At 38.5% G+C, this 24,177-nt stretch overlaps 2 protein-coding genes and 1 long non-coding RNA gene across 3 annotated transcripts; 1 reads left to right on the forward strand and 2 right to left on the reverse strand.

Annotated features, from left to right (window-relative positions):
* Positions 1-1,142: 1,142 nt before the first annotated feature.
* On the reverse strand, positions 1,143-22,393 carry LOC132700436 (aldo-keto reductase family 1 member B1-like). The gene is made up of 5 exons (XM_060667755.1): positions 22,261-22,393; positions 14,176-14,496; positions 5,893-6,051; positions 5,641-5,843; positions 1,143-1,388 (listed from the first exon to the last, which is right to left on the reverse strand). Exons 1-5 carry the CDS (start codon positions 22,327-22,329, stop codon positions 1,190-1,192), a joined length of 951 nt encoding a protein of 316 aa, XP_060523738.1. The 5' UTR covers positions 22,330-22,393; the 3' UTR covers positions 1,143-1,189.
* On the reverse strand, positions 3,214-5,634 carry LOC132700437 (uncharacterized). Its single transcript, XR_009618643.1, has 2 exons — positions 3,931-5,634; positions 3,214-3,873 (listed from the first exon to the last, which is right to left on the reverse strand). It is a non-coding gene; the product is annotated as an uncharacterized LOC132700437 (long non-coding RNA).
* Positions 21,009-22,241, forward strand: LOC132700435 (uncharacterized). The gene is made up of 2 exons (XM_060667754.1): positions 21,009-21,686; positions 21,736-22,241. The coding sequence occupies exons 1-2, from the start codon at positions 21,064-21,066 to the stop codon at positions 22,067-22,069; spliced, it is 957 nt and encodes a 318-aa protein (XP_060523737.1). The 5' UTR covers positions 21,009-21,063; the 3' UTR covers positions 22,070-22,241.
* Positions 22,394-24,177: the final 1,784 nt, after the last annotated feature.

A 24,177-nucleotide genomic window follows, 5' to 3' on the forward strand; every position in this document is an offset into this window, starting at 1 on the left:
TAATACTAATAAACAATGAGTGACGCTACCAAGCTTTTCTAAAGTATCCAATTACATAAAGAACACAGCCGGTTTACAAAAATAGACTTTATTTGCTATTTTAAAATACGTGTTAAAATTAAAGTAAACAACTTACTAATGTATGTGTTCTGTGTAGCCGTTTGTGACTAACAACAACATCAATTCCTGCAAATGTCGTATTGGAGGCATTTTTATAATAAAAGAGAACTCCACTACAAGTCCTTTATTTAATCTGCGTCATGACATTCAGACATAAGCGCGCGAGATACCAGACTGAGAGTCCCACATTCTAACCTCTCAGGACAGTAGAATAATAACACCACAGACCACCGAACAAAACCCTGATGCAACAGTAAACCGAAGTTTTGTAATAAAAATAATGTTATCATTTTGTAAAAAAAATAAACCAGATATTGACGAATTTTGAAAAGTTAACTTCAGTTTATAGTAACTTAAATAGGTAATTAAAAAAATTTAATAAAATTTTCAGAAATAAAATACGTCATAACAGATCGAGTGATTGATTTTTCTGGCATCCAACATCAAAAAAAAGCTTGACATTGTCGCAAAAATACAATGCTTCTCCTTCAGGTTTACACTTTTAATATACAACAACATAGACGACTTGCTTGCTCCGATAAAATGTTGGCAGAAATGTAAATTAAAGTGGACTGAAAGCTGCAAATCACCCTCCTTACATACAGATATAGTAAAATCAGTATGATTATAAAAACAAAATTTTAATAACATGTAATATAATAATAATTCATACAAATATCTTAACAATTCTTACTGCATAACATTTTACATCAATTTGTTTTTAGTTATCAATATATTGTACCAGATGTCGAAGTAGCCGATGATCACTGTTTCATTTCAGCACAACTTAGCAGGCGAAGACTTCTTGGATTTTAAAAGTGACAATTACATTTTTTTAATTTTTTTATCATAACATTAAACAGTTTTCTTGATTACAACTTTTAGTATTCTTAGGCTTACATCATGATTTTTTATACAGTTTTACACTCCTGAAACTGACTCCCACTGTTGCCGCTACTGCTTTCTTCGTGTATAAAATAAATTTCAAGCTCCATATTAAAATAAAAACTCGACAAAGAAAAATCTAATATTTATTACCACATTATTCAAAACGTAGATTAACAATTCATTAAAATTCTTCATTAAATGGATATTCTTTTGAGCTTAAAAACTCTAGGGCTGGAACAACTCTTTCGTTGCAGTTATAAGCGTCCAATATCTTTACATCTTCGGGCGACAATTCGAAATCGAATATTTCGATGTTCTTCTTTATTCTATCTGGATTGGACGATTTCGGTATCGGGATAGCACCGAGCTGATGGATGTATCTAAAGGAACAACACAGACTTGCCGTTATATCTAGTTCCTTCACGCAAGAGAGTAACAAAATGGCGGACAATTTTTAGTTTTTAAGAGCTATACACCTCGCATCTTTGCTATAGTTATTTATTTATTTACGGTTTAACAAAATGAACAAAAGTTTTCAACAGTTTTAAACAGTTGCACGCTTTCAGCATTCTAGTAACGGGTGAATAAACTTCATAATTTGCGCGATGATAAGGTATGCGGAACAATGAGTTATCACAGCTTTTATAATATGAGCTAAATTGTATGTTATGTAAAAGACCTGGACAATAATACCAACCATTCCGAATCTTAAAGAGAAGAACTCAATGATTCTGAGATCTTCTGGTAGAAAAGTATCAATATTGAAGGCCTTAGCTATAATACTGTAGTTGATCTGATACCCGTTATAGATACTGATATGCGCCTCTGACGCCAAAGATCTGACATAGATGCAGCTCCAATATCACGATAAAACTTTGTCTTCTTTTAAATATATATCTTAGTAGGCTGCGAAAAAAAAATTGAAGTCTTGCGTCAAATAGTTTTTTATTGACAGCATTTTAAACAAGACTTGTCCGAAAAAATGTCGCAAATAAGCCAAATTGAGTATAGAGCAGTCATAAAGTTTTTGACAAAAGAAGGGCTACCACCTAAAATTATTAAAGAAAGGCTGGATGGTGTGTAAGATCAAAGTTCTCCTTCGTATTCTGTAGTGAAAGAATGGGCAAAACGTCGAAATCCTTGAAGATGATTCAAGAACTGGTCGACCAGTCGAGGTCATACCGGAAGATATTGTTGCGATTGTGGAAGAGGTGGTATTGAGTGATCGACGTTTAAAGGTCAAGGAAATCTCAGAAATTACTAAGCTTTCTGATACAAGTATTCGTCGAATCCTGCATGATCGTTTAGGTATGCATAAGGTTAGTGCAAGATGGGTTTCTAAAAACCTTTCGGCTATTCAAAACCAACGCTGTGTCGAGTCAGCGTGGTCTTTTTTGAAACTCTGTGGGTCGGAACCGAAGCCTGTGAAAGGAGATGAAACTATGGTTCTCTATTATGACCCTCTAACGAAAAAGGAATCAATGGAGTGTCGTCGTAAGGGTGAAGCACCTCCAAGAAAAGTCAGAGTATGCCAGTCAACAAAAAAGGCCACGATCTTTTGGGATTGTGAAGGAATTCTTTTGATAGATTTTAAAGAAACTAATGCCACTGTCAATGATAAATATGACGCAATATTATTACACAAATTGCGAGACTGCATACGTGTAAAACGTCGAGGAAAACTGACCAGAGGCATGCGTCTTTTGCACGATAATGCACCTGTCCATACTGCTGGTGTTGCACAAGCTGCCATGTTAGAGTGTGGGTTCCAACAGATAGATCATCCTCCCTATAGTCCAGATATGGCCGCCAGCGAGTATTGTTCGGATATTTGAAAAAGGACTTACATGGACCGCGGTTTAACGACGAAGTTGAGTTAAAAGAGGCTGTTTTAGCTCATTTTGCAGACAAACCAGAAGAATATTTTTTAAAGGGATTGAGTTGTTAATAAAGAGATGTAATCAGTGTATTGAAGTTAAGGGGGGTTATATTGAAAAATAATAAAAAATTGTTACTCTACTTTGTTTCTTTCATATTCAGGTCGGGAAATTTTGGCGCTGCCCTCGTATCTATATGGCAGGCATAATATGGAGACCATACCAAAGACGTATACTCCAGTCTAGAGCTAACCAAAGAGATATAAAGGAGTTTAAGGCAATGTGGAGTAAGTTGGCCACTATTGCGTACAACAAACGCAAAGACTCGCATAGACCTGTTTACTGCTTCCGCAAAATGTGTCACAAACTTGTCTTGGACCACAAACACTGTCCACGTCTCTCTAAGCAGCAGAGCATCCTCGCGCGATCCAACCCTCCTGAATATCTTCAAATAATCTGCAAACAAAAGACACTGCGATTCCGAAAGTACACTAACCATATCATTTATAAACATGTTAGAAAGGATGGATTCCGTATGGGAACCTTGGGAGACTCTTGAAGAAATATTAATTTTACCTGAGACATAATTATTAATACTAAAAAACTGAGTACGACCAGATAGAAAACACTGAATCCATTGCACCAGCCCAGCCCCCAGGCCCATAGCTCTAAGCTTAGAGACAAGATGCACATAACCCACCCGGTGAAAAGTCTTCGAGAAATCCGTGCAGACACAATCCACCTGACCAAACTCCTCAAAGGCGTTCAATAAAATTGTTGGTAGGTAAGTAAATTTGTTACGGTAGATCGACCCTGTACAAATCCATGCTGTTGATCGGCCAGAATTCCCCTGCAATGCCACAAAAGTCTCTCACAAAATAACCTGTCAAGCAGTTTAGGAACCACCCACTGTATGCAAACGCCTCTATAATTACCGACATCGCTTTTATCACCATTCTTGTGAAACGGTACCAAATACCAAAAATACCTGAAGACAAGGACAGGTTAAAAATATGTTGTAGTGGCCTACTCAAAGTACACTCACAATTCCTAATCAAGACTGATGGAATCCCGTCCGGGCCTTGCTAAAATGCAGTCTGTAAGTCCATAATACTCTCAAACACATCAGTAAGTGAAACACTCATGGAATTGAAGTCTAAACTATAGTTAAAAATATAATAAGCAGAGAACTTTGCAAACAAGTCAACAATATCCTGACCACAGTCGGCAACCTCATCATCCACCCAAATACATATTACCGGGATATGCATTTGACCTTCGCAAACTATTTACATGTTTCCAAAAAGATTTTGGGTCATACGTGACATCCTCACTAATTCAAGTTATATATGCACCATAGCACTCACTACGCAGTGCCTTAAGCCACAGAAATAAAGATAATCATCAACGTTGTTAGTTTTGGCTTGGATTTTGTACACGCAGTTTTCCATAACAATTGAGTTCTGAAGTTCACGACTAAATCATGCAGGGAAATTTGAAGACTTAAATCGCTTAACAGGAACAAACATCTCAATCGCACTATAGAAAAAATCGACACATCTGTAAACATCCTGCGGGTCAAGTGCACCCTCCCATGGTATACCAGATTGTTATCTGTCTGTCATTGCATTAAAGTTACAATTTCTAAAATCATAATAAAAGACATCATACTTTAAACCAACATCACAATCAATAGGCAACATAATTTCATAAGCCAGGTGATGCTCTGTAAAATACAAAAAACTCATAAATATCAGATCTAAAAATCGACCAAACTTATTAGGGATACAATTAGCTTAACCTAAATTATGGTAATTACATCATATAAGGGCCACACAAAAGAAAGAGGATAACTAAAGAAATATATTGCATCATCCATCCAACATAACCTTACTTTAATTCGGTTTTGTTTTGCATTTCTGACTCTTTCTGAATCTGATTTATTTTTGTCCTAATTTTAAAAGGCCGATACTGTATTAGCAGTTTAACTTAACACTTAACTTTCAGAACCAGTTAATTTGGTACTGTAATTCATGTAATTTAGATTCTTCAGTAAAATACATAACACTAACACGAAGGAATAATTATTTTATTTGTAGAAAATATTGTTATATTAATTTTTATTTATATCATTTATTCAAATACATTTTTCAATTATTTAGAATCTGGCTGGATACTCGTCTGTTATGTTAATTACTTGACAGGCTTGTCTTATTCTGACTCAAAGTTGATCTCGATATCTCTGCAAATCAGGAGATCTCGGAGATCAATTTTCAAAAGAACCATTTTTTCCTACCCAGGGCATTGGAAATTTTTGTTTTAACCGTTGACAAACAATCCTTGAATTGTGAATGGATAGACCATCCAAGGGGAGGTGTCATACATTGGGAGGAACATTTTCTATAGTATCCATAATTATCTAAACGACCAGGATTTAATGATTTATTAAATAAAAAAGGACCAAAATATTGAAAAAAAACTAAAAAGGTCATGGCAGGTGGGGTTAGAATAATATTCGGAATTTTCGATATTTCTAACGTAAGTGCGAAAGATGTTTGTGGATTTGTGACAATGCAAAACTTGCCAAAAAATGCGACACACTGTATATTGAGAATAATAATAATAATAATAATAATAAAGTCTATAATAAAGTTTTGCTAATTCGTCGTGTCCAATTCTAAATTCTAACCACTAAGTTTTACTCTGGCATCAAAAAACAGACCATAAATGCCAATACAAGCGACGAATAATTTACCTTAAGACAACTTGCCCGCTAGTTTTTCCATACTTTTTCCCGATTTCTATTAGTTTCGGATCGTCCAAACTCAATTCCGGATCACCTGGTTTTTTCCAAGGCCGAGCTGGAGCACTGAACGGACTATAAGCAACTACCTGGATGCCTCGTTCCTTGCAAAATGCTATTAGTTTCTTTTGGTTGATAAGCGGCGACACTTCGACCTACAAAATTCCTCGGAATCGTTCGTAGGGATACGTTGGGGCGGCTTACTTGATTGCAAACAGGCCTGATCTTAGCAGCCTTTAGAATGCGCAGTATCTGTTTGCTATTGAAATTAGAAAGCCCTATACTTTTAGCCAGCCCCAGTTCGACGCACTCTTCCATTCCGTGCCATGTCTCGACGAAGTCGTGGTCATAACAAACAGCGTCCTGGTATAAAACATTTTTAATCATAGCTATGAGGGTCGAAAAATTATGCAGTATTTATAACTGTTTGGTGTTTGGTTCAATGCAAGTGCAGTAAGGCACACAAGAGGGTTTTTTTAAGGCATACACGTATAATTTGTATAGTCCTTTCACAAATAAGTGGTTTTGGTCTATTGAATGTAATAAAACTATACATGAGGATCCTATTGCGTAGAAAGAAGTTTGGCTATCAATCAAATAGATATGCGATAAATGAACACACTTCAAAATTAAATGTCTGTTTTTTATTTTTTTGCTTATAAACATTAAGAGGTACAAAGTATGCTGCATGAATTATGTGTGAAATCGGAATGGATTTAAGAAAATTTAAAAAATACCAACTTGGTGTTTTGATCCTTGCATATTTTCTATTTACTCCAAAAAATGGGCTAGAAAAAAATACTTCATTTTTATATGAATATTGGTGTTTTTACAACTATCCCTAAACAGTGCTTAAAGCGCTAGCCTCGAGAAAACTATCTTGGAAAAAGTTGTATGCTGTGTACTAACTCAAATCAAGTTGAAAATATATAGTTCTTTGTATAGCCTAGTTGTGTTAGAGTGTCATACTCATATAATATTTTTCCGAATTTTGTTTTGTAAAACTTGCATTCTTTGAAAATATATATTGCGAGAGATATAAAAAGCATCGTAGAGATCACGTCATCGTCAATGTATTTTTTTCAATAAACAACGTCTACATTTAGATATTGCAACAATGATAGGTACAATTTTATCTATAGCGTTTATATGCTCGTTCCAGCTTAATTGGTCATCCAGAGTTAACCCTAAATATCTAACATTATTTAGTTACTCTAGAGGTGCATTATTAATATATTTTTGCATCTGTTTGTTTCCTTGCCTAAATACCACAAAATTTGTTTTATTTAATTTCTAATTTATTACTATACAATCAATCCACATACTTAGTTAAAGCAGTAAATTCTGTTCATAGATATAAGAAAGTCACTAACTTATACGAATTAAGGAAAGACCAGGGCAAGCTGTAAGAATGAAATATGGCCGAATAGGTCCGTACTTTGCTTGGAATTTAATTATTTGAGGTTTGGTTAGGAAAGATACTAAACAATATTTATTTATTTATGTATGTATTTATGTTTAAATCTAAAATAAAATTACAAATTATCTTTATCACCTACTAAAATTACTTTAAATTATTCACATAACATATCAGTATCGCTATCGCTATCATCGCCTGTTCTAATTATTATTTGTTCCATATTATTTGCAATATGGATATACGATTGTTCTGCTTTTTCTATATGTTTAACAGAATTTGCCCAGCTTTGTGGAGGGATGTTAAAAACTGGTTTCTATAAGTTTGAGGACATTGGAGTTAACACGGGGAAAAACATTGTTATGACGAATGGCAGATTTCAATTGGTGCCAAACATGTTCAATGGGATTAAATATACAGTGATAAGATGGACTGTATGCCCTAGATTTTTTGCATAATTATTCTTTTGTAGGTTCAAGCTTTGTAGAACCTCAATTAATTGCTTTTTGGTATAATCTTAGTAAAAATAAATGTCGTTATTATACATGTAGTTTTGGATTGTTGCTTTTGTGTCACATGAGGAAGGGGTTTTAGTCAACTGTCTACTGTGATAACTTGCATTGTCCATTACAATTACACTATTAGGAGGAATGTTTGGAACTAGTTTGTTTTTAAACCAACTTTCAAATAAATCAGCGGTGGTGTATTCATGGTCATCCAGAGAAGAATCTTTAATATTTTTCGCAGCCAGAGAAAGTCCATTTGGAATCCAACCATCTTTAGAGCCAGCATGGAAAATAGTTATACTTTTACCTCTTTTTGATGACGCGTTTGTTTTACACTTACCAGTTGAGTCAACCCAACTCTTTTCCGGGGTATCATAAGTGACGAACCAGGTTTCATCCAAGTAAATAATTGGCCTTTGTAATAATTGGCATTTTTAAATCTAAAACCGATGTGTTGAATACACTTCCATAAGGTAGTTCTGCCACATTTAACCCCGGTTTCGTCTTTTTCAAGCCTTCTAATTAAGATATCTAATGTAGGCACGCTTTGTTCCTCGTATAACTGGTAAATGTTACGCCGTATTATAATGGGTGTTTTTTTTTTCGATGTATAGAATTTTAAGTTGGCATTACTGTTCAAGATGGCAACCGATTTAATAGCTGTCAAGTGATTTATTCTCAGTTTGGTTAGACAATTCATCATGAATAGACTCACGCCTGAACAACGCTTGCAAATGGGCAAAAAAAGAGATTGCCGTTGTTCTCCATTTTCATAAGCGAATTTTGTTTAGCGATCAAGCGCACTTCTGGTTGAATGGCTACGTCAACAAACAAAACTGCAGTATTTGGAGCGAAGCCAATCCTCAAGTGTATGTCGTTGCATCCAGAAAAACTGACTGTTTGGTGCGCTTTCTGGCTGGTAGAATCATTGGTTCGTACTTCTTCAAAAACGATGATGGCCAGAACGTTACAGTCAATGGTGATCGGTATAGAGCTATGATTACACTTTCATTCCTGATTTGAATAACCATGATGTAAAGGAGATGTGGTTTCAACAAGACGGCGCAACATGTCACACAGCTCGTGCCACAATCGATCTATTGAAAGACACGTTTGGTGACCGTCTAATTTCACGTTTTGGACCTGTGAATTGGCCTCCAAGATCTTGTGATTTAACACCGCTAGACTACTTTCTGTGGGTCTATGTAAAGTCATTGGTCTATTCGGATAAGCCACAAACGCTTGACTATCTGGAAGACAACATTCGCCGTGTCATTGCCGATATACGGCCACAAATGCCTCTGTGGTTGAGCAATCCTTGAGGCGCGTCCCCCGGGTGGCGGATAGGGGAGCTCAGGCTCTCACGGGCCTGGGTGGCTGGGAATAAGGAGGCATAAGGAGGTAAAAATCCAATAGGGCTGACAAATAACCAGTCGTGGACCAGCTCACCCTGCCCCGCTGTCGTGTCGTGGCTAAGGGCCTACACAGGGTATAACGGTGCCAATTGGCTTGTAGTCGGTTGATAAACCAGGCGTCGGGTGCCGGCTCGACGAGTGGGCACGCGACGCGGGGGGTCTGAGCTTCACCACTTGGACCAAGAGGAGTAAACCTCAGAAAAAATCCCAAATCCTACGGTGGGGGTCGGGCCTAGGGGATGCATGGCTGGATAGAAAATCAGTCTCTACCGATCCCAACCCCGAGGCACCGGGCGCACCTCGGGGAAGGAAGACTTACCTCTGCATGTGGGGCTCTGCAGAGGTGGACCGTTTGTTTCCCTAGCTACTCGTGGGACCTTTATGGAACCAGAAATGAAATGTGTAAAGGAGAAGGAGGAGGGGTCCCAGGGGCGCTCCAGCAAGCAGGGGCGTCCTCAGGAAGGCCCTCTCCAAGGGCGATCTGAACAGGATCCCCAGTTCGCCAGCAAGGTGGAGGGCTCGGTACAAACCGGGAACACCACCTCGATGACACACCGCCCCAGACATAGGAGTGGGGCGGAAAAAAGGAGGGCGAAGAAGAAGAGATTCGCGGTGACGGTTTCGGAACCGCAGACGGGCTCTTTTCCGGCGCCCAGGAATCCTGTCACGCCGTCAACGGAGCGCTCCATAGGGGGCACATCGGAAACGGCAAGCGGGAAGCGGAAAAGAAAAAAGGGAGAGACCACCCAGGTTGGGGCACCTGCCGGTGGTCGGCGGCCGACACGCGGTCCAACGAAAGCTGGGCCCGGAAAAGGCTCTGAGAGGGGGCTCGGTCCTATGCACAAGCGGCGGCGGGGGGGCCTGAACTGGTGGTGGGCCTCAGAGGACAGGAAACTGACCTGTCTTCCGAGGACCTACTGCGGTTCATAGGGTCTCTTAACCTCCGCATAAGCATGTATATCATGCAGGGGGGGGGGGGGCAATACACCACTCCCCCGATACGGTTAGGCTGTGGAGGAGCCACATCCTGATCGAGATGATGGATGAAGAAACCAGGGAGTGGGTTCGCAGGGAGCTGATCAACGTCAGGCCCTGAGGGCTCGCAAACCTGGTGTCGGTCGATCCGGAAGGATTGAGACTGAGAAGCGCGGCGATCTGGATTCCGGGCCTGGGGGCGGGTGTCTCGAACGAGGCACTAGTCCGCTGCCTGGCAGCTCAGAATGGCCGAGATTGCCGTGCCTGGAGGGTCTGGCAGAGGACGTCGGATGCAAGGGGCACAAGGTTGGTGGTGGGCGTGGACGAGAAATCGCCAAGCGCCATCACGGCTAAAGGCTCACTTCTCTTCTGCCTGGCGACTCAGGTTAAAGTGAACCTGGCGGCGCCGAGGCCGCAGGGGGATGAGGTGGCCGTGGGGGGCTCACACGAAGAGGGCTCGTCCATGGAGATTGGGGGGCCTGCCGGAGAGGCGGCGCCCACGGCTTCTGTGGAGGAGACCTCCGGAGGGACCCGAGGAGGTATCTCGGATGGAAGTTGACCGGGGAATCCCATCAGGGTCCACCAGTCAGGAAGCGGAAGTGGAGGGAGGTGCTCGTAATAACATTTTCACGGGGATATTACAGATTAACCTGCAACACAGCAGGGCTGCAACGGCCCACTTATGCAGGAAAATTTCGGAGGGCGGTACATCCATTGTACTGATCCAAGAGCTCTGGATTGTAAAATCAAGAGTTAGGGGCTTATCTCTGGGAGGATCGATGCTGCATAGTGTCGACTCCTTAGAGGCGGTTCCAGGGCCTGTATACTAACCATGGGGCTGGAGGCCTTTTTCCTAAGGGACAAGGCGTCCAGGGACCTGGTTCCAATTCTGGTCAGATCCCCCACTCGGGACGGCGTGAGGGAGGTAGTAGTCGCCTCTGCGTACTTTCCAGGCGACCGCAGCTGTCCTCCGCAGGAGATCAGTGACTTGGTCTCCTACTGTGAAGAGGCGTGGACGAGAATCTTCTCTTTTGCTTGGCTGCGACAGCAATGCTCACCACGTTTTGTGGGGCAGCGCGGCAACGAATAGAAGGGGGGGAGACCTCGTGGAGTTCATGGCCTCGGCAGGGCTGCAGGTGGCCAACAGAGGGATAGAACCCACGTTTTTCACGACGGGTCGGAGCTCGGTCATAGACTTAACACTTTGTACCAGGGCTCTGCTCCCGGAAATAACTTGGTGGTGTGTCTATGGGAGGACTCTATGTCGGACCATAGATACATCACCTTTGGGTTGGAGATGGGTGTTCGGGAACCCGTTAGATTTAGGAACCCCCTGCCAACAAACTGGGAACTCTATAGAGAGGAGCTCGCTTGGCGCCTAGGGGGCTTACCAAAGAAACACCGGACAATGGAGGAGATTGACGAGGCCGCCGACCGAGTCAGCTCCGCTATAATACGGGCGTTCGAGAATAGCTGCCCTGAGACAGAGGAGCATAGGGCGGGGAGGACTCCTTGGTGGAGCTCGTCCCTGGAGCGTCTCAGGAGGAAAGTGCGGAGGCTGTTCAATACAGCGAGGAGCAGCAGCCAAGGTGCAGACTGGGATCTCTATAGGGAGGTCCACAGACAGTACAAAAAAGAACTACGGGCATCACAGAGGAGGGCCTGGAGGGGCTACTGCGACGGAGTAATGAATATCCCGGCCGCGGCTAGGCTCCTTAGGGTACTCAGAAGTGACCCTGCGGGAAGACTGGGAGTGGTCCGCAGGACCGGCACAGCGGGACCAGCGGTCACACTACAACAGTTGCTGAACACGCACTTCCCAGGGTCGGCTGATCCGGACACAGGGGGGAATATTGAAGCCGGGGGTCGTCTTGGATGCGACTACGCCACGGCAAGGAGGGTGGTTACCTATAGTAGGCTGAGGTGGGCTATTGACAGCTTTGGTCCTTTCAAGTCGGCGGGCGGGGATGGAGTATTTCCGACTCTGCTGCAAAGGGACGGAGGTCTCCTGACCAGCCCGCTGATGGACCTGTTCAGGGCCTCAATTGCGAGGGGGTACGTGCCCGAGCTGAGGAGACACAGCAGGGTAGTATTCATTCCCAAGTAGGGAAGAGTGACTATACGGACCCGAAGTCGTACCGGCCCGTTTGCCTCACCAGCTTCATTATGAAGACTCAGGAGAGACTGGTGGACCGGTACCGGCCCTGTACTCGATCTGCAGGGCGGTGGAGAGTACTGGAGTGGGGACGGCCATTGTAAGGTGGATCCGCTCCATGCTAACCGACCGGAGGGTCGAGGCAAGACTGGGTGGGGAGCAGGTCTCCATCGGTTCATCACGGGGTTGTCCACAGGGCGGGGTCTTGTCCCCGTTCCTGTGGTGCCTAGTGGTGAACGAGATATTGCATATTCTGAGGGAAGAACAAGGGGTCTATGTTCAGGCATATGCAGACGACCTTGTGATAATGACACAGGGAACGGACGTGAGGAGGATGCAGGGGCTCCTGAACGGGGCATTGGCAAGATTCTCACAATGGTGCCTGGACAGCAAGTTAGCTGTCAATCCTCCAAGCAAGGTGGAGATGGTCATTTTCACTAGAAAAAGGAAAATGGAGTGCAACCTCAACATTTCGATAGATGGCGTGCCTCTTTCTGCAAGCGGAAGTGTCAAGTACTTGGGCGTATGGTTGGACTCTGAGTTGACCTTCTAGGAACATATAAGATCAAGGACCAGGTCGGCCTTTGGAGCTCTGTGGGCGTGCCGGAGAGCGGTAGGGAGAACTTGGGGCCTGGGGCCGAAGATCATGCAGTGGATCTACGGTACCATGGTGGTGCCTATGCTCACGCATGGGGCAGTGGCATTGTGGCCGGGGACCAAAAGAGCGGGAGCAAGGCTAGTTCTTGACAAGCTGCAGAGATTGGCTTGCCTCTGCATAACGGGCGCCATGAGAACGGCGCCCACGAGGGCCCTAGAGGCTCTGGTGGATCGGGCGGATCGGGTGCAGATGGAGGCGACCAGGACAGCTGTGAGGCTGGCGAGCTGCAGGCTCTGGAGGGAGGGAACCTTCAATCGGGGTCCGTACGACATTTTAGAGGGCTGTCGCGGGGATCGCGGGGTCATGGGCATGCCGAGTGACGTCGTGATCCCCGAGATGACCTTCTTTGACAAATTGACCTTTCTCTTTCCATCAAGGGAAGATTGGAGAAAGGGCAGAGTCGGCTCCTGGGATGGACTTGTCAGGTACACGGACGGGTCCAGAATGGGAGATCTGGCCGGAGCTGAAGCGTAATGCGAGACAACGGTCCTTCTGGGTCAGTACTGCACTGTGTTTCATGTCAATCGAATAATCCATCGTTGTTTTATTGCAACTTAAAGTTCTATATATCGAAAAAAAATACCCCTTATAATGATCACTTTCATTTACACTTGAGAAAATGTCAGCATCGTTTCTTTTTTTCCTCGCTGTAATGGGATTATTCACAATTTTCCATACAGTTGATGTTGGAATTTTTCATCAATGTGGCCGTTTCTTCTAAAGATGCTTGCTTGCTGGCATCACGTTCAGAATAGTGTTTTCTACATTTCTACATATTTTGCATAATTCGCACACGATTCAACACACGCTGTATTACACACGAAATAAGAATGATTACTAATAAACTTAAACTAGGTAGTATACCAAACCAAAGAATATTAAACATAGGTAGGTATAAAATTATTTGTATTACGGACCACAATTTTACCTGAATTTAAATTCCGCAACTTTAGGTAATAATCTTGCTGCATCGTATGTTAATGACCACCCATGGATAATCCCATTCAAAAGCAATTGGTCACTTTCATATATATATGAACAGACCATATCATCTGCGAAGATAAAAAAGCGCGCATTCCGATTGGCAGGTTTCGAGTTTAAAACATATGGAGAGTACAACAGAGGACTCAAAACGGAACCCTGAAGCACTCCCGAGGAATTTAACCGTATATAACTTTGATTATTATGAAATGCGACAAATTGATTTCTACCTTCAATAAAAGTTTAAATCAAATTAGGCATTGCTCACAACGGCACTTAAAGTGCTATTCCTTTTAAGGAAGCCATACTGGAATTTGTTCATTTCAACTCTGTTTATTCAAATCCCTTTCGTTTCAGTAACTACATCACAAAAAGTTTACCTTGAAAGGTTCAGACGCGTTAAATTTTCCAGTATTGGTCATGGCGACGGGCCAATGGATCAAATACAAGTCCAAATAATCCAAACCGAGATTTTGCAGAGACACCTTGCAACTTGGCACCACTTGGTCCCTCTCGTGGAAGGTGCACCAAAGCTTGGTGACTACAAAGAGATCCTCGCGCTTCACAAGCCCTTCTTTAATGGCTTCTCTGATGCCATCGCCCACTTCTTTTTCGTTGCCATAGAACCAGGCGCAGTCGAAATGGCGGTAACCCACGCTTATTGCATGTTTGACGGCTCTGGCACATTCTCCTGAATGCGACTAAAACAGATTAAAAGGGAATTAACTGCTAAATTGTACATAAACAACGTTTCAGATTTTTTGATAGAACATTATGCTGCATATCTAGTCTTCAATACCTCAACCTATTTACTTCCAACATTTCCATTATATGAGCTTCATAAAGGGGTATACATTATTTCTCCTCAGGTATAAATATCAAATTGACACAGTTCAGAGCTGAAGGATTTCATGCATTACTTAACACATTAAATAACTTAATACTATTCTAAAGTTCTTGTATGCTTTACTTGGTTGTTGAATTTCATGTTTCACTGGAAGTATACACCAAAGTCCTTAACTTCATGGACGCTGTCGATAATTGCAATAAGTGATAAGTAAATTTTGCTTTAAAGTGTATAGTCATAGTATACGTATGCATGTCGTTATTTGCAAACCACCCTACAACCCTAACCAAATGAGGTAAGCCTGTAGACCTACATGGGGCTTCGGGAAGACCCTTAATAAAGAAAGTAAAAAATAAAGCTCCCAAATTGACACCTTGAGGCGCTCTACACTCTCTACCAATTTGAACTTCCAGAGGCCTCAGCCTCATAAACTGATATTCAACCTTGAAAAAACCGGATCATATAACTTTTGTAAAATATTTTGAATTTTTTAAGTTCAGCACTCCATATATATTTGTTATTTGTTTATTATGCACAATCGATAACGTATCTTTACCTGGTTCCAGCTGGATGAAGTTCAGATGGACGCAATAGCTTAAACTCAATCTCAATCCAGAAAAAAGTTTGGTTGTCAGAGGGACAGCTCTTACCCGTACATGTTTTCACCAGGTCAAGAAAAGAACCTAAGATAATCTGACTTTTGACTGTACAATAATTATGGAAGTCACCTGTCAACCGCCATGAACTAAATTTGCTGAAAGTGAACTATAGCAAAAACCAAATACAATATAATACAATTTTAATTTTTCCCAACAAAAATAGGTTAACACACAAGAGTAGACATAGACAACTGCACACTTGACAAGAGTGCTTGTGGAACTATCTTGGGGCAATTTACTATAAACTTACTATATAATATATATATATATATATATATATATATATATATATATATATATATATATATATATACATTTATATTTGAATGTGAAAATCACTATCCGGTTGCTGCTGTTATGTCCTTAGGATCAAGGATTTATCAAGATAATGAAGAACAAACGGAAATAAAATATATTAACACGGCCCTAACAAATGACTTGTGAGAAAAAAATAATAACCCAAAGTTAACTAAACATAAATTTAAAGGAAAAATTAAAATATTATTAAAATCAGTTCAACAACAAAAATCAACTATATAAAATTCTGATAAAAAATGAAAATATCCAGTCGATAAAAGAGAAGGAACTACATAAGCTTGATAGTAATAGACACACAATATGTTATCACAGGTCAATATCAATGCTATCGGTCTTCCAAAGGTTCCGCATTTGAACAAATATAATATACTTGCAGACTTACAGTACGGATTTAAAATGGTCCGGTTCGGGCCACGCAAGTTACTAAAAATTTTTTAAGATCAAATATCTACGAAGCGATCGATACCAGCCTCCTATGTATGTGCCTTTTTGTGTAAAATTTTTAATCTACTAAAAAATTATTTATCAGCCAGAGAACACTGCATCAATATTAAACACGTAAATAGTGACACGAGAGTGGTATAGTATGGCGTGCCTCAAGGCAGCGTTCTTGGTACAATTTCACTGCTATGTAAAGCAGATTCGTTAACTTAAACTTTTGATTGAAGAGGATATCGTAATTCTCAAAAACTGGTACCAAACCAATAAACTGGCTCTAGAAACGCATCTATAAAAACCATGTTAACAATATTAAGACTCTGCTAAAATGGTGGACTCTGCTAATGTGCTGTTGGATATACCGCAGCTGTCTTGTCTGTCCGTATTAAAGAATCTAAAGAAGATAAAATTATATTAAATTATAATCAGTCAATGTACAATACCAGAAATAGTTCTATGCATGTCACTGCTACTAAAAAAACACACAGACAACTTTCTTATTAACTCTTAAATATTATGCACTAAGATTTTACAATATGCTACCAGCATATATACAAAAAATCCAAAATTTTCAACCATTTAGTTACAAAACAAAACATTGGATAAATGATCGACGGCTTTTAAATTATCTTATTGACTTGAAGCACTTAAAATAGATAGGTGCAAATTTATGTCTGTACCGTAGCACAACCATGGCGTCTCTTAACTAGTATTGATTTTTTGAGAATGAGGATTATTATGATTATTATTATTGTAACAATTTTGTACACAAGTATACAATATGATATGGGATTTGGTAAATAAATACTTACCATTACCTCATTTTTTTAAACTGATGTTAAACTTCTGGGAGTACCTTGACTCTCTAAAAAATCAAACGTATGAAAAATATCATAAAGTGGGTTCAGTTTCGTATTCCGAACTTGATGATTTGTGCATGTTCTTGTTTCCCTTGTTGATATACATATGTTCCTAAACTATTTTTTTCCACTATCACATCACTCTCTGCATACGTTTTTTAATTTCAAACTTTTCTTTTTATATGGAGCTTCCTTCTTTTGCTTTATTATAGCATTCTTTCGATTTAATACGCGGTATCTCGATAAATTTCAATAAAATCCTATAAAATATCGCGATGCTCATTCTTTGTGCTCCCCATTACTTAATATTTAGGGTTTTTAAGTTGCGAATCTTTTCTGAATTGCTGATGCAGATTGCTCTAATTTTAGAGGTCCGTGCTACTATGCACACATTCATGTAAACTTGCAATAACCCAGCTTGCAACATGTATAACTTCATGTATAAGTGCGCCCAAGGTTTGTACAAACACACTTGTCATATATAACCTCACATGTGTAAAGCAACTGCTTATATCGTCAAAAGATTTGTTTTGCATGAAATATTTGATATATTTTTTAAACTTAAAATTTGAAATTTTTAAAATTTATCATTTTGGTTAGCTTTGGTTTTATAATTTTGGCGTAGTAGCATTGCTCAATTCAATTTATCCTCATTACTTTTAGTCTGTAAAATCCATACATATGACGCTGCACAGAAGGGAAATTGATATATAAACTAGAAACTCAAACTGAAAATTTTTCATAGGACATAGACATATATAACATAGACATAGGATAACTTACCGAATATGAATGAAAACAAAAATGAAAATTATACCGAAAAATAATGAAGTATTGAGTCTGTAGAATTCTGGCTGGTTAAATTTAACTCAAAGATATAATATGGCTGTCAGCTATATTTTATATAAACACATACAAAACACAACTCTGGCGGCTGATACATAGGAAGTTACAGAAAAAAAAAGATGAAATAGTCTAACTGGAATATTTTCTTTTATCAACAATAACACACTAAAGAGCTCTGAGCGCTCTCAGTTTTTGTGTATTTCTCATAATTTATATTCACAGTGAACTATGGAGGTGGTTTTTATTTTGATTAATGTGAAGAGATTTTTTAAATATTCATACGAAGAAAAGTTAGAATTATAAGCAAAATGTAGGCCATTACCTGACGTTACTATTGAAAAAACTGGTGTAAGTAGAGGAAAAAGTTATACACGGAAATTTAGTAAAATAAATAAATGAAAATAAATCGATTTGTGGATGTGACAAAAAAATGCTCAAAATTGCTTACGTTTTGGTGGCAATAAAGCTTTGATGGAAATACTGGTCACCGTTTTAGAGCATTTAAGTTTTTTAAAATAAAAAGACTTTAAGAGTATTAGAGCTCAATTAAATTCTGCTTACGGGGTAAATATACAGAAACATAATGAAAATGTGTATTACATTTTGCGGAGCGTTTAAATTGGATCTTGGGGACATGATGCGAATGGGAATCCCGGGATATTTCGTAAACTTTTTCGCTTTTTTTTAGCGCCGAAAAAATTCTTAGATATTTAAGGCCACTTAAAAGAAATTCAGAATAATGTGTGTTATACTACATGCTTAAGATTTGTCGAGAACAAATAATTGGGGAAATTTATTATTCTTCGTTTTTGGTTAAGGTGAGTTTGTTTTTGCATAAACAACACTTTAACGAGCCGCCATTTGACCCCGTACATAAAAAATCTAGGCAACAGGAGGATATTTAAGTGCGAAATCACAAGGTTTTATTACTGCGGGTAAACCTATACTGCATGTGCTGTCTGTATTTTTTTTGTTTGTGTATATTTTTATTAGTGTGCAAATAATTTTCAATTTTTTCTAAATTTTCATCTCTTCTGTTTTGGGCGGTTTGTCTACGCACGACTTTTTTATGATTTTTTTTTCTTTGTGTCTTGATCGCCACCATTATGTAATAATATTTAACCTATTTTTTTTTATTTTATAGACGTCATGTTTTGTAAATTTTTATACAGTCAACCGCTAAAAATATAGAACAAATTCATTTAAAAATCAGGTATTGGATTTCAAGAAAAATACTTACATCATAACTTTTTCAGGAAATAGAAAATATACAGGGTGGCTCAAAACACCACACTAAATGACGTGTGATATGACCGTCAAAACTAACGACTTCAAAATACTATCAGCGCTTAAAATTTGACTAAATCATCCGATCGCCCCAAAACTCGCGACTAAAGCGCCGGGAACCCTTGAAGTTACGAACTACTGTTTCAAAAAACTATAGTCAAATTTCATTTCTTTTGAGACGCATATGATAAAAAACATTCTAGACACATAGTTGAGTTACATAATACTAAATTCATTTAAAAATCAGGTAATGGATATACAGGGGAGATCAAAAAGTAGATGTCAATAACAAGTTCTTTTTTTTAATAGAACGAGAATTTTTTAAATCCATTTTCTGAGTTCGTGACAAATTTGACGCATAATTCATGTAGCATATTCCACACATATCTCTTACTTTTTAAGAGCAAAAGAATGAAAAATAAAAAATTAATTTTGAAAAAATTGTTACAATTATATTTCTGTTATTAAAGGTGAAAGGTGAATATGAACATACTATTTTACAGCGTACTTGACACAACCATTGAAAATACGTCATTAAAAGCAGTCAGATCGAACGTCGTCGTATTGAAACTTGTCACCAATAATTGTCAAACCAATTTTTTTCATCCGCGTGCAGAAAAAAAATTTTAGTGGACCAAAAACTCACGATGACCACCGAATTGGAACATAATGAAAATGTGTATTACATTTTGCGGAGCGTTTAAATTGGATCTTGGGGACATGATGCGAATGGGAATCCCGGGATATTTCGTAAACTTTTTCGCTTTTTTTTAGCGCCGAAAAAATTCTTAGATATTTAAGGCCACTTAAAAGAAATTCAGAATAATGTGTGTTATACTACATGCTTAAGATTTGTCGAGAACAAATAATTGGGGAAATTTATTATTCTTCGTTTTTGGTTAAGGTGAGTTTGTTTTTGCATAAACAACACTTTAACGAGCCGCCATTTGACCCCGTACATAAAAAATCTAGGCAACAGGAGGATATTTAAGTGCGAAATCACAAGGTTTTATTACTGCGGGTAAACCTATACTGCATGTGCTGTCTGTATTTTTTTTGTTTGTGTATATTTTTATTAGTGTGCAAATAATTTTCAATTTTTTCTAAATTTTCATCTCTTCTGTTTTGGGCGGTTTGTCTACGCACGACTTTTTTATGATTTTTTTTTCTTTGTGTCTTGATCGCCACCATTATGTAATAATATTTAACCTATTTTTTTTTATTTTATAGACGTCATGTTTTGTAAATTTTTATACAGTCAACCGCTAAAAATATAGAACAAATTCATTTAAAAATCAGGTATTGGATTTCAAGAAAAATACTTACATCATAACTTTTTCAGGAAATAGAAAATATACAGGGTGGCTCAAAACACCACACTAAATGACGTGTGATATGACCGTCAAAACTAACGACTTCAAAATACTATCAGCGCTTAAAATTTGACTAAATCATCCGATCGCCCCAAAACTCGCGACTAAAGCGCCGGGAACCCTTGAAGTTACGAACTACTGTTTCAAAAAACTATAGTCAAATTTCATTTCTTTTGAGACGCATATGATAAAAAACATTCTAGACACATAGTTGAGTTACATAATACTAAATTCATTTAAAAATCAGGTAATGGATATACAGGGGAGATCAAAAAGTAGATGTCAATAACAAGTTCTTTTTTTTAATAGAACTTTTAAATCCATTTTCTGAGTTCGTGACAAATTTGACGCATAATTCATGTAGCATATTCCACACATATCTCTTACTTTTTAAGAGCAAAAGAATGAAAAATAAAAAATTAATTTTGAAAAAATTGTTACAATTATATTTCTGTTATTAAAGGTGAAAGGTGAATATGAACATACTATTTTACAGCGTACTTGACACAACCATTGAAAATACGTCATTAAAAGCAGTCAGATCGAACGTCGTCGTATTGAAACTTGTCACCAATAATTGTCAAACCAATTTTTTTCATCCGCGTGCAGAAAAAAAATTTTAGTGGACCAAAAACTCACGATGACCACCGAATTAAGTAACGACCATGACAAACTCAAATCTTTGGAAAATGTCAATCGTCAACTGCTGGAAAATCAATCGTTCCTCTGCGACGAGAACAGAAAACTCCAACAGAACGCCAGCAAACTTTCCAAAAATCTGGAGGAACTTCGAAAATCGACCGTAGATCCAGACGTGCTGAAGAGCCTAACTTTGGAAAAGAACAACTTGGCGACGTTAAACGAGCGGCTTAAGCAAAAACTCGAAACGCTGACCGCCAAATCTTCCGAGCTGAACGAACGAGAGACGGAGAAACAAAGAATAGAGAAGCGAGAGTTGATAAAGTCGGTTGAAGAACTGGAAATAATCTTGAACAGGATAAACAGCAGGCCGGAGACATTTGAAATCGCGCTACCCAAAGACAGTACGGTTAAAGAAATGTGCAAAACTTTGACGAAAAGATTGGACGAAGAACAGAAAAGGTCGGACGAGGCGATCGAAACTATAAGAAGGCTCAGAAACGATGACGAGAAACTGATCTTAAAAGATAAAATTGCCGACTTGAAGCAGCTGATAACTGATTTAGAGGTAGAGAATTCGAAGTTGAAATTTCAAGGGGAACAACTCGAGGACGACGTAGAACGGTTGGTTACAGAAAAATAAAAATAAACGTATTTACGGTATGGTTTTCAGATACAAAAGGGATCTTTCGGAAGCAGTCGAGGACGCTAAAACTTCGAAAAAGGAAAAATACCAACTGGAATACGAAATTGATAAGTTGAAGCAAATCATTTCGAACCTGGAGAACGAAAAGATCAAATTGAAGAAAGACATGATCGAGGAGTTGACCGAAGCTAATCGGGCTAAGAGGGTTCTCACTGATACCGAAATAGCTCTCCAGCATATATCCGAAGCCTACGAAAACAAGCGAAAGGAAGTAGCGAGATACCAGAAGCAGCTAGACGAAGCTAATATGATTATAAGGGGATTTAGAGACCAGTTTGATGCGAACGAACCCCAGTATTAACAAACAAATCAATGAAGCGGCGACCTTTGACCCAGTTTTTTAACTAATCTAAACGGATTTGCAGATTAGCCATTATGCGATGCAAAAATTCGCCTACATCGCCGACACTAATATAAGGCAAACGAAAAATATAGCTGGGAGAGGTAAAGCTCTGTTTTAGAAAAAGAAATAAAAAGGCAAATTCGACTTACAAGGTACGTTCCCAAACCGAGAGCTGGAATTTTCCGTCCGTTATTTAAAGCGATCGTAGGGGCCGCCATTATCGTTTGCAAATGCGATTAATTGACGCACAGTCGTCTCAGCCGCTACTGAAAGATTAAACGAACGGTAAACATTATTGGAGTGTTGTATTTTTTGATATACCGCGTGGCGCAAATATATTCGCTTACAAGATAGTTAAATTTTTGGTTGGTTTGGCGGACAGCTATGGCGTGTGACACTGTTCAACGTTCGCTATTATAAAAATCAAATTAATAACAATATAAGTTTGCAAGCGCCAGTTAATTTTTAAATCAGCTAATTGAAAGGTGATTCTATATTTTCATATAATTTTAAATGAATATATATGCATCTTAATGTTTTCATTTCAGTTGTTCTTAGCGCTTGTTTTGTTTTCTTTGTATCAGCCCTAGTTTCTATGACATACGTAAGTATTAGTCTTATACATGTTTTATAGATTCTTGTTTTCGTTACCATTCCTAGATGTTTATTTCTCCACACTATATCCCTTAATGCACCTGCTGTGGCTATTGCTTTCCTTATTTGGTATATCGTCTCTTGGTAAATATCTCGGTGGCTTGTTATATCTACTCCTAAGTATCTTGATGACATTATTTGCTTTTTGATTGTCCCTTCTATCTCCAGGTTACATCTTATTGGTTCCTTAGATAATGTTAGACATTCAGTTTTCTCTGTTGATATTGCATTCTTTTGCGGTTTTATTAAATATGTGTAACATTCTTTGTAGGTTGTCTTCGCTATTAGATGTCAGTACTACATCGTCCGCGTAACATAAATTCGCGTTATTTGTGTTTCCTATTTTGTATCCTGTTAGTCTTTTTACTTTTTATTTGTCTTATTCCTGCGTTTCCCTTTATTTTACCTTTTTTACTTTTACCTTTCCCTCAGCTTTTATTTTAGTGGAGCAGTTGTAATTGAGTTCTTCTACGACTCTTATTATTTTAGGAGATACATTTTTTCTTTAAGATACTATGTCATTGAGTCGTATTTTATCAAACGCTTTTGTTAGGTCCACGAAACACATGAAGATGGGGTTGTTGTATTCTATTGACTTTTGATGGCTTGTTCTTGTTTCCTTTTTTAAATATTAATGTAGCCAAACTTTTATTCCACTCTAGAGGTATCTTTTCTTCTTTAATTATTTTATTGAAAATTTTTGCTATTTGCTTTATTAGTTTTCGTCCTCCATATTTAATTTTTTCGTTTGTGATCGTATTTTCTCCTGATGCTTTTCGTTTTTTCAGTTCTCGTATTGCGTTTTTCATGTGGTTTTCTGTTATTATCCAATTTGAGCCCATTGTTTCTGTTTTGTCTTGAGCATTATTTTCTTTTAAGTTGTATAGATTTTTAAAGAATTTTGTGCATTCTTCTCTTTTTATTGAATTAATCTTTATGTATTCATTTATAGGTCTTTTAGTTGATCGTAATAGTTGCCATACTCTTTAATTTGTAACAATAAAATGTTCAACACGTAATATATTTTTATAGAAAGAATTGATCAGTCCACATGTAAAAAAAACTTTCAAGAGAAAATGACCAAGTTCTCCTGATATCATTGCTCCGAAACTCCGAATTTTGTATATGGCCAAATCAAGATAGCCATGGATCGTTCAAACGTCAACAGTTTTATTGTAGTTTGGCATTTAGAATTTTAAATAATATTATTGATTGCGTAAGCTAGAGTGTGTAGTGTGTACTAAATCAAAAACTTTAAAGGTGTTATAAATTTGCAAAATATTTTATCTCAGCTTTTGGTAAGTAATAATATTGTGGAACTGAGGTGGCTTTTACTTGATGAAAATCCATTTAACAAAATTAATAAGAACTAAAAGTTTAAAAAATAAAAAACAAATCCAGACAATAGTAAA

Source organism: Cylas formicarius, unplaced genomic scaffold (genome assembly GCF_029955315.1).
Source record: "Cylas formicarius isolate icCylForm1 unplaced genomic scaffold, icCylForm1.1 PGA_scaffold_4__25_contigs__length_36172078, whole genome shotgun sequence".
Lineage (NCBI taxonomy): Eukaryota > Metazoa > Arthropoda > Insecta > Coleoptera > Brentidae > Cylas > Cylas formicarius.

Coding starts and splice junctions, on each gene's coding strand:
- LOC132700435 (XM_060667754.1), top strand. CDS start 21,064: ATGACCACCGAATTAAGTAACGACCATGACAAACTCAAATCTTTGGAA. Junction 21,687..21,735: donor CTCGAGGACGACGTAGAACG/GTTGGTTACAGA, acceptor TATGGTTTTCAG/ATACAAAAGGGATCTTTCGG.
- LOC132700436 (XM_060667755.1), bottom strand. CDS start 22,329: ATGGCGGCCCCTACGATCGCTTTAAATAACGGACGGAAAATTCCAGCT. Junction 14,497..22,260: donor TCGGTTTGGGAACGTACCTT/GTAAGTCGAATT, acceptor AATCTGTTTTAG/TCGCATTCAGGAGAATGTGC. Junction 1,389..5,640: donor AGCGGGCAAGTTGTCTTAAG/GTAAATTATTCG, acceptor TTGTTCCTTTAG/ATACATCCATCAGCTCGGTG.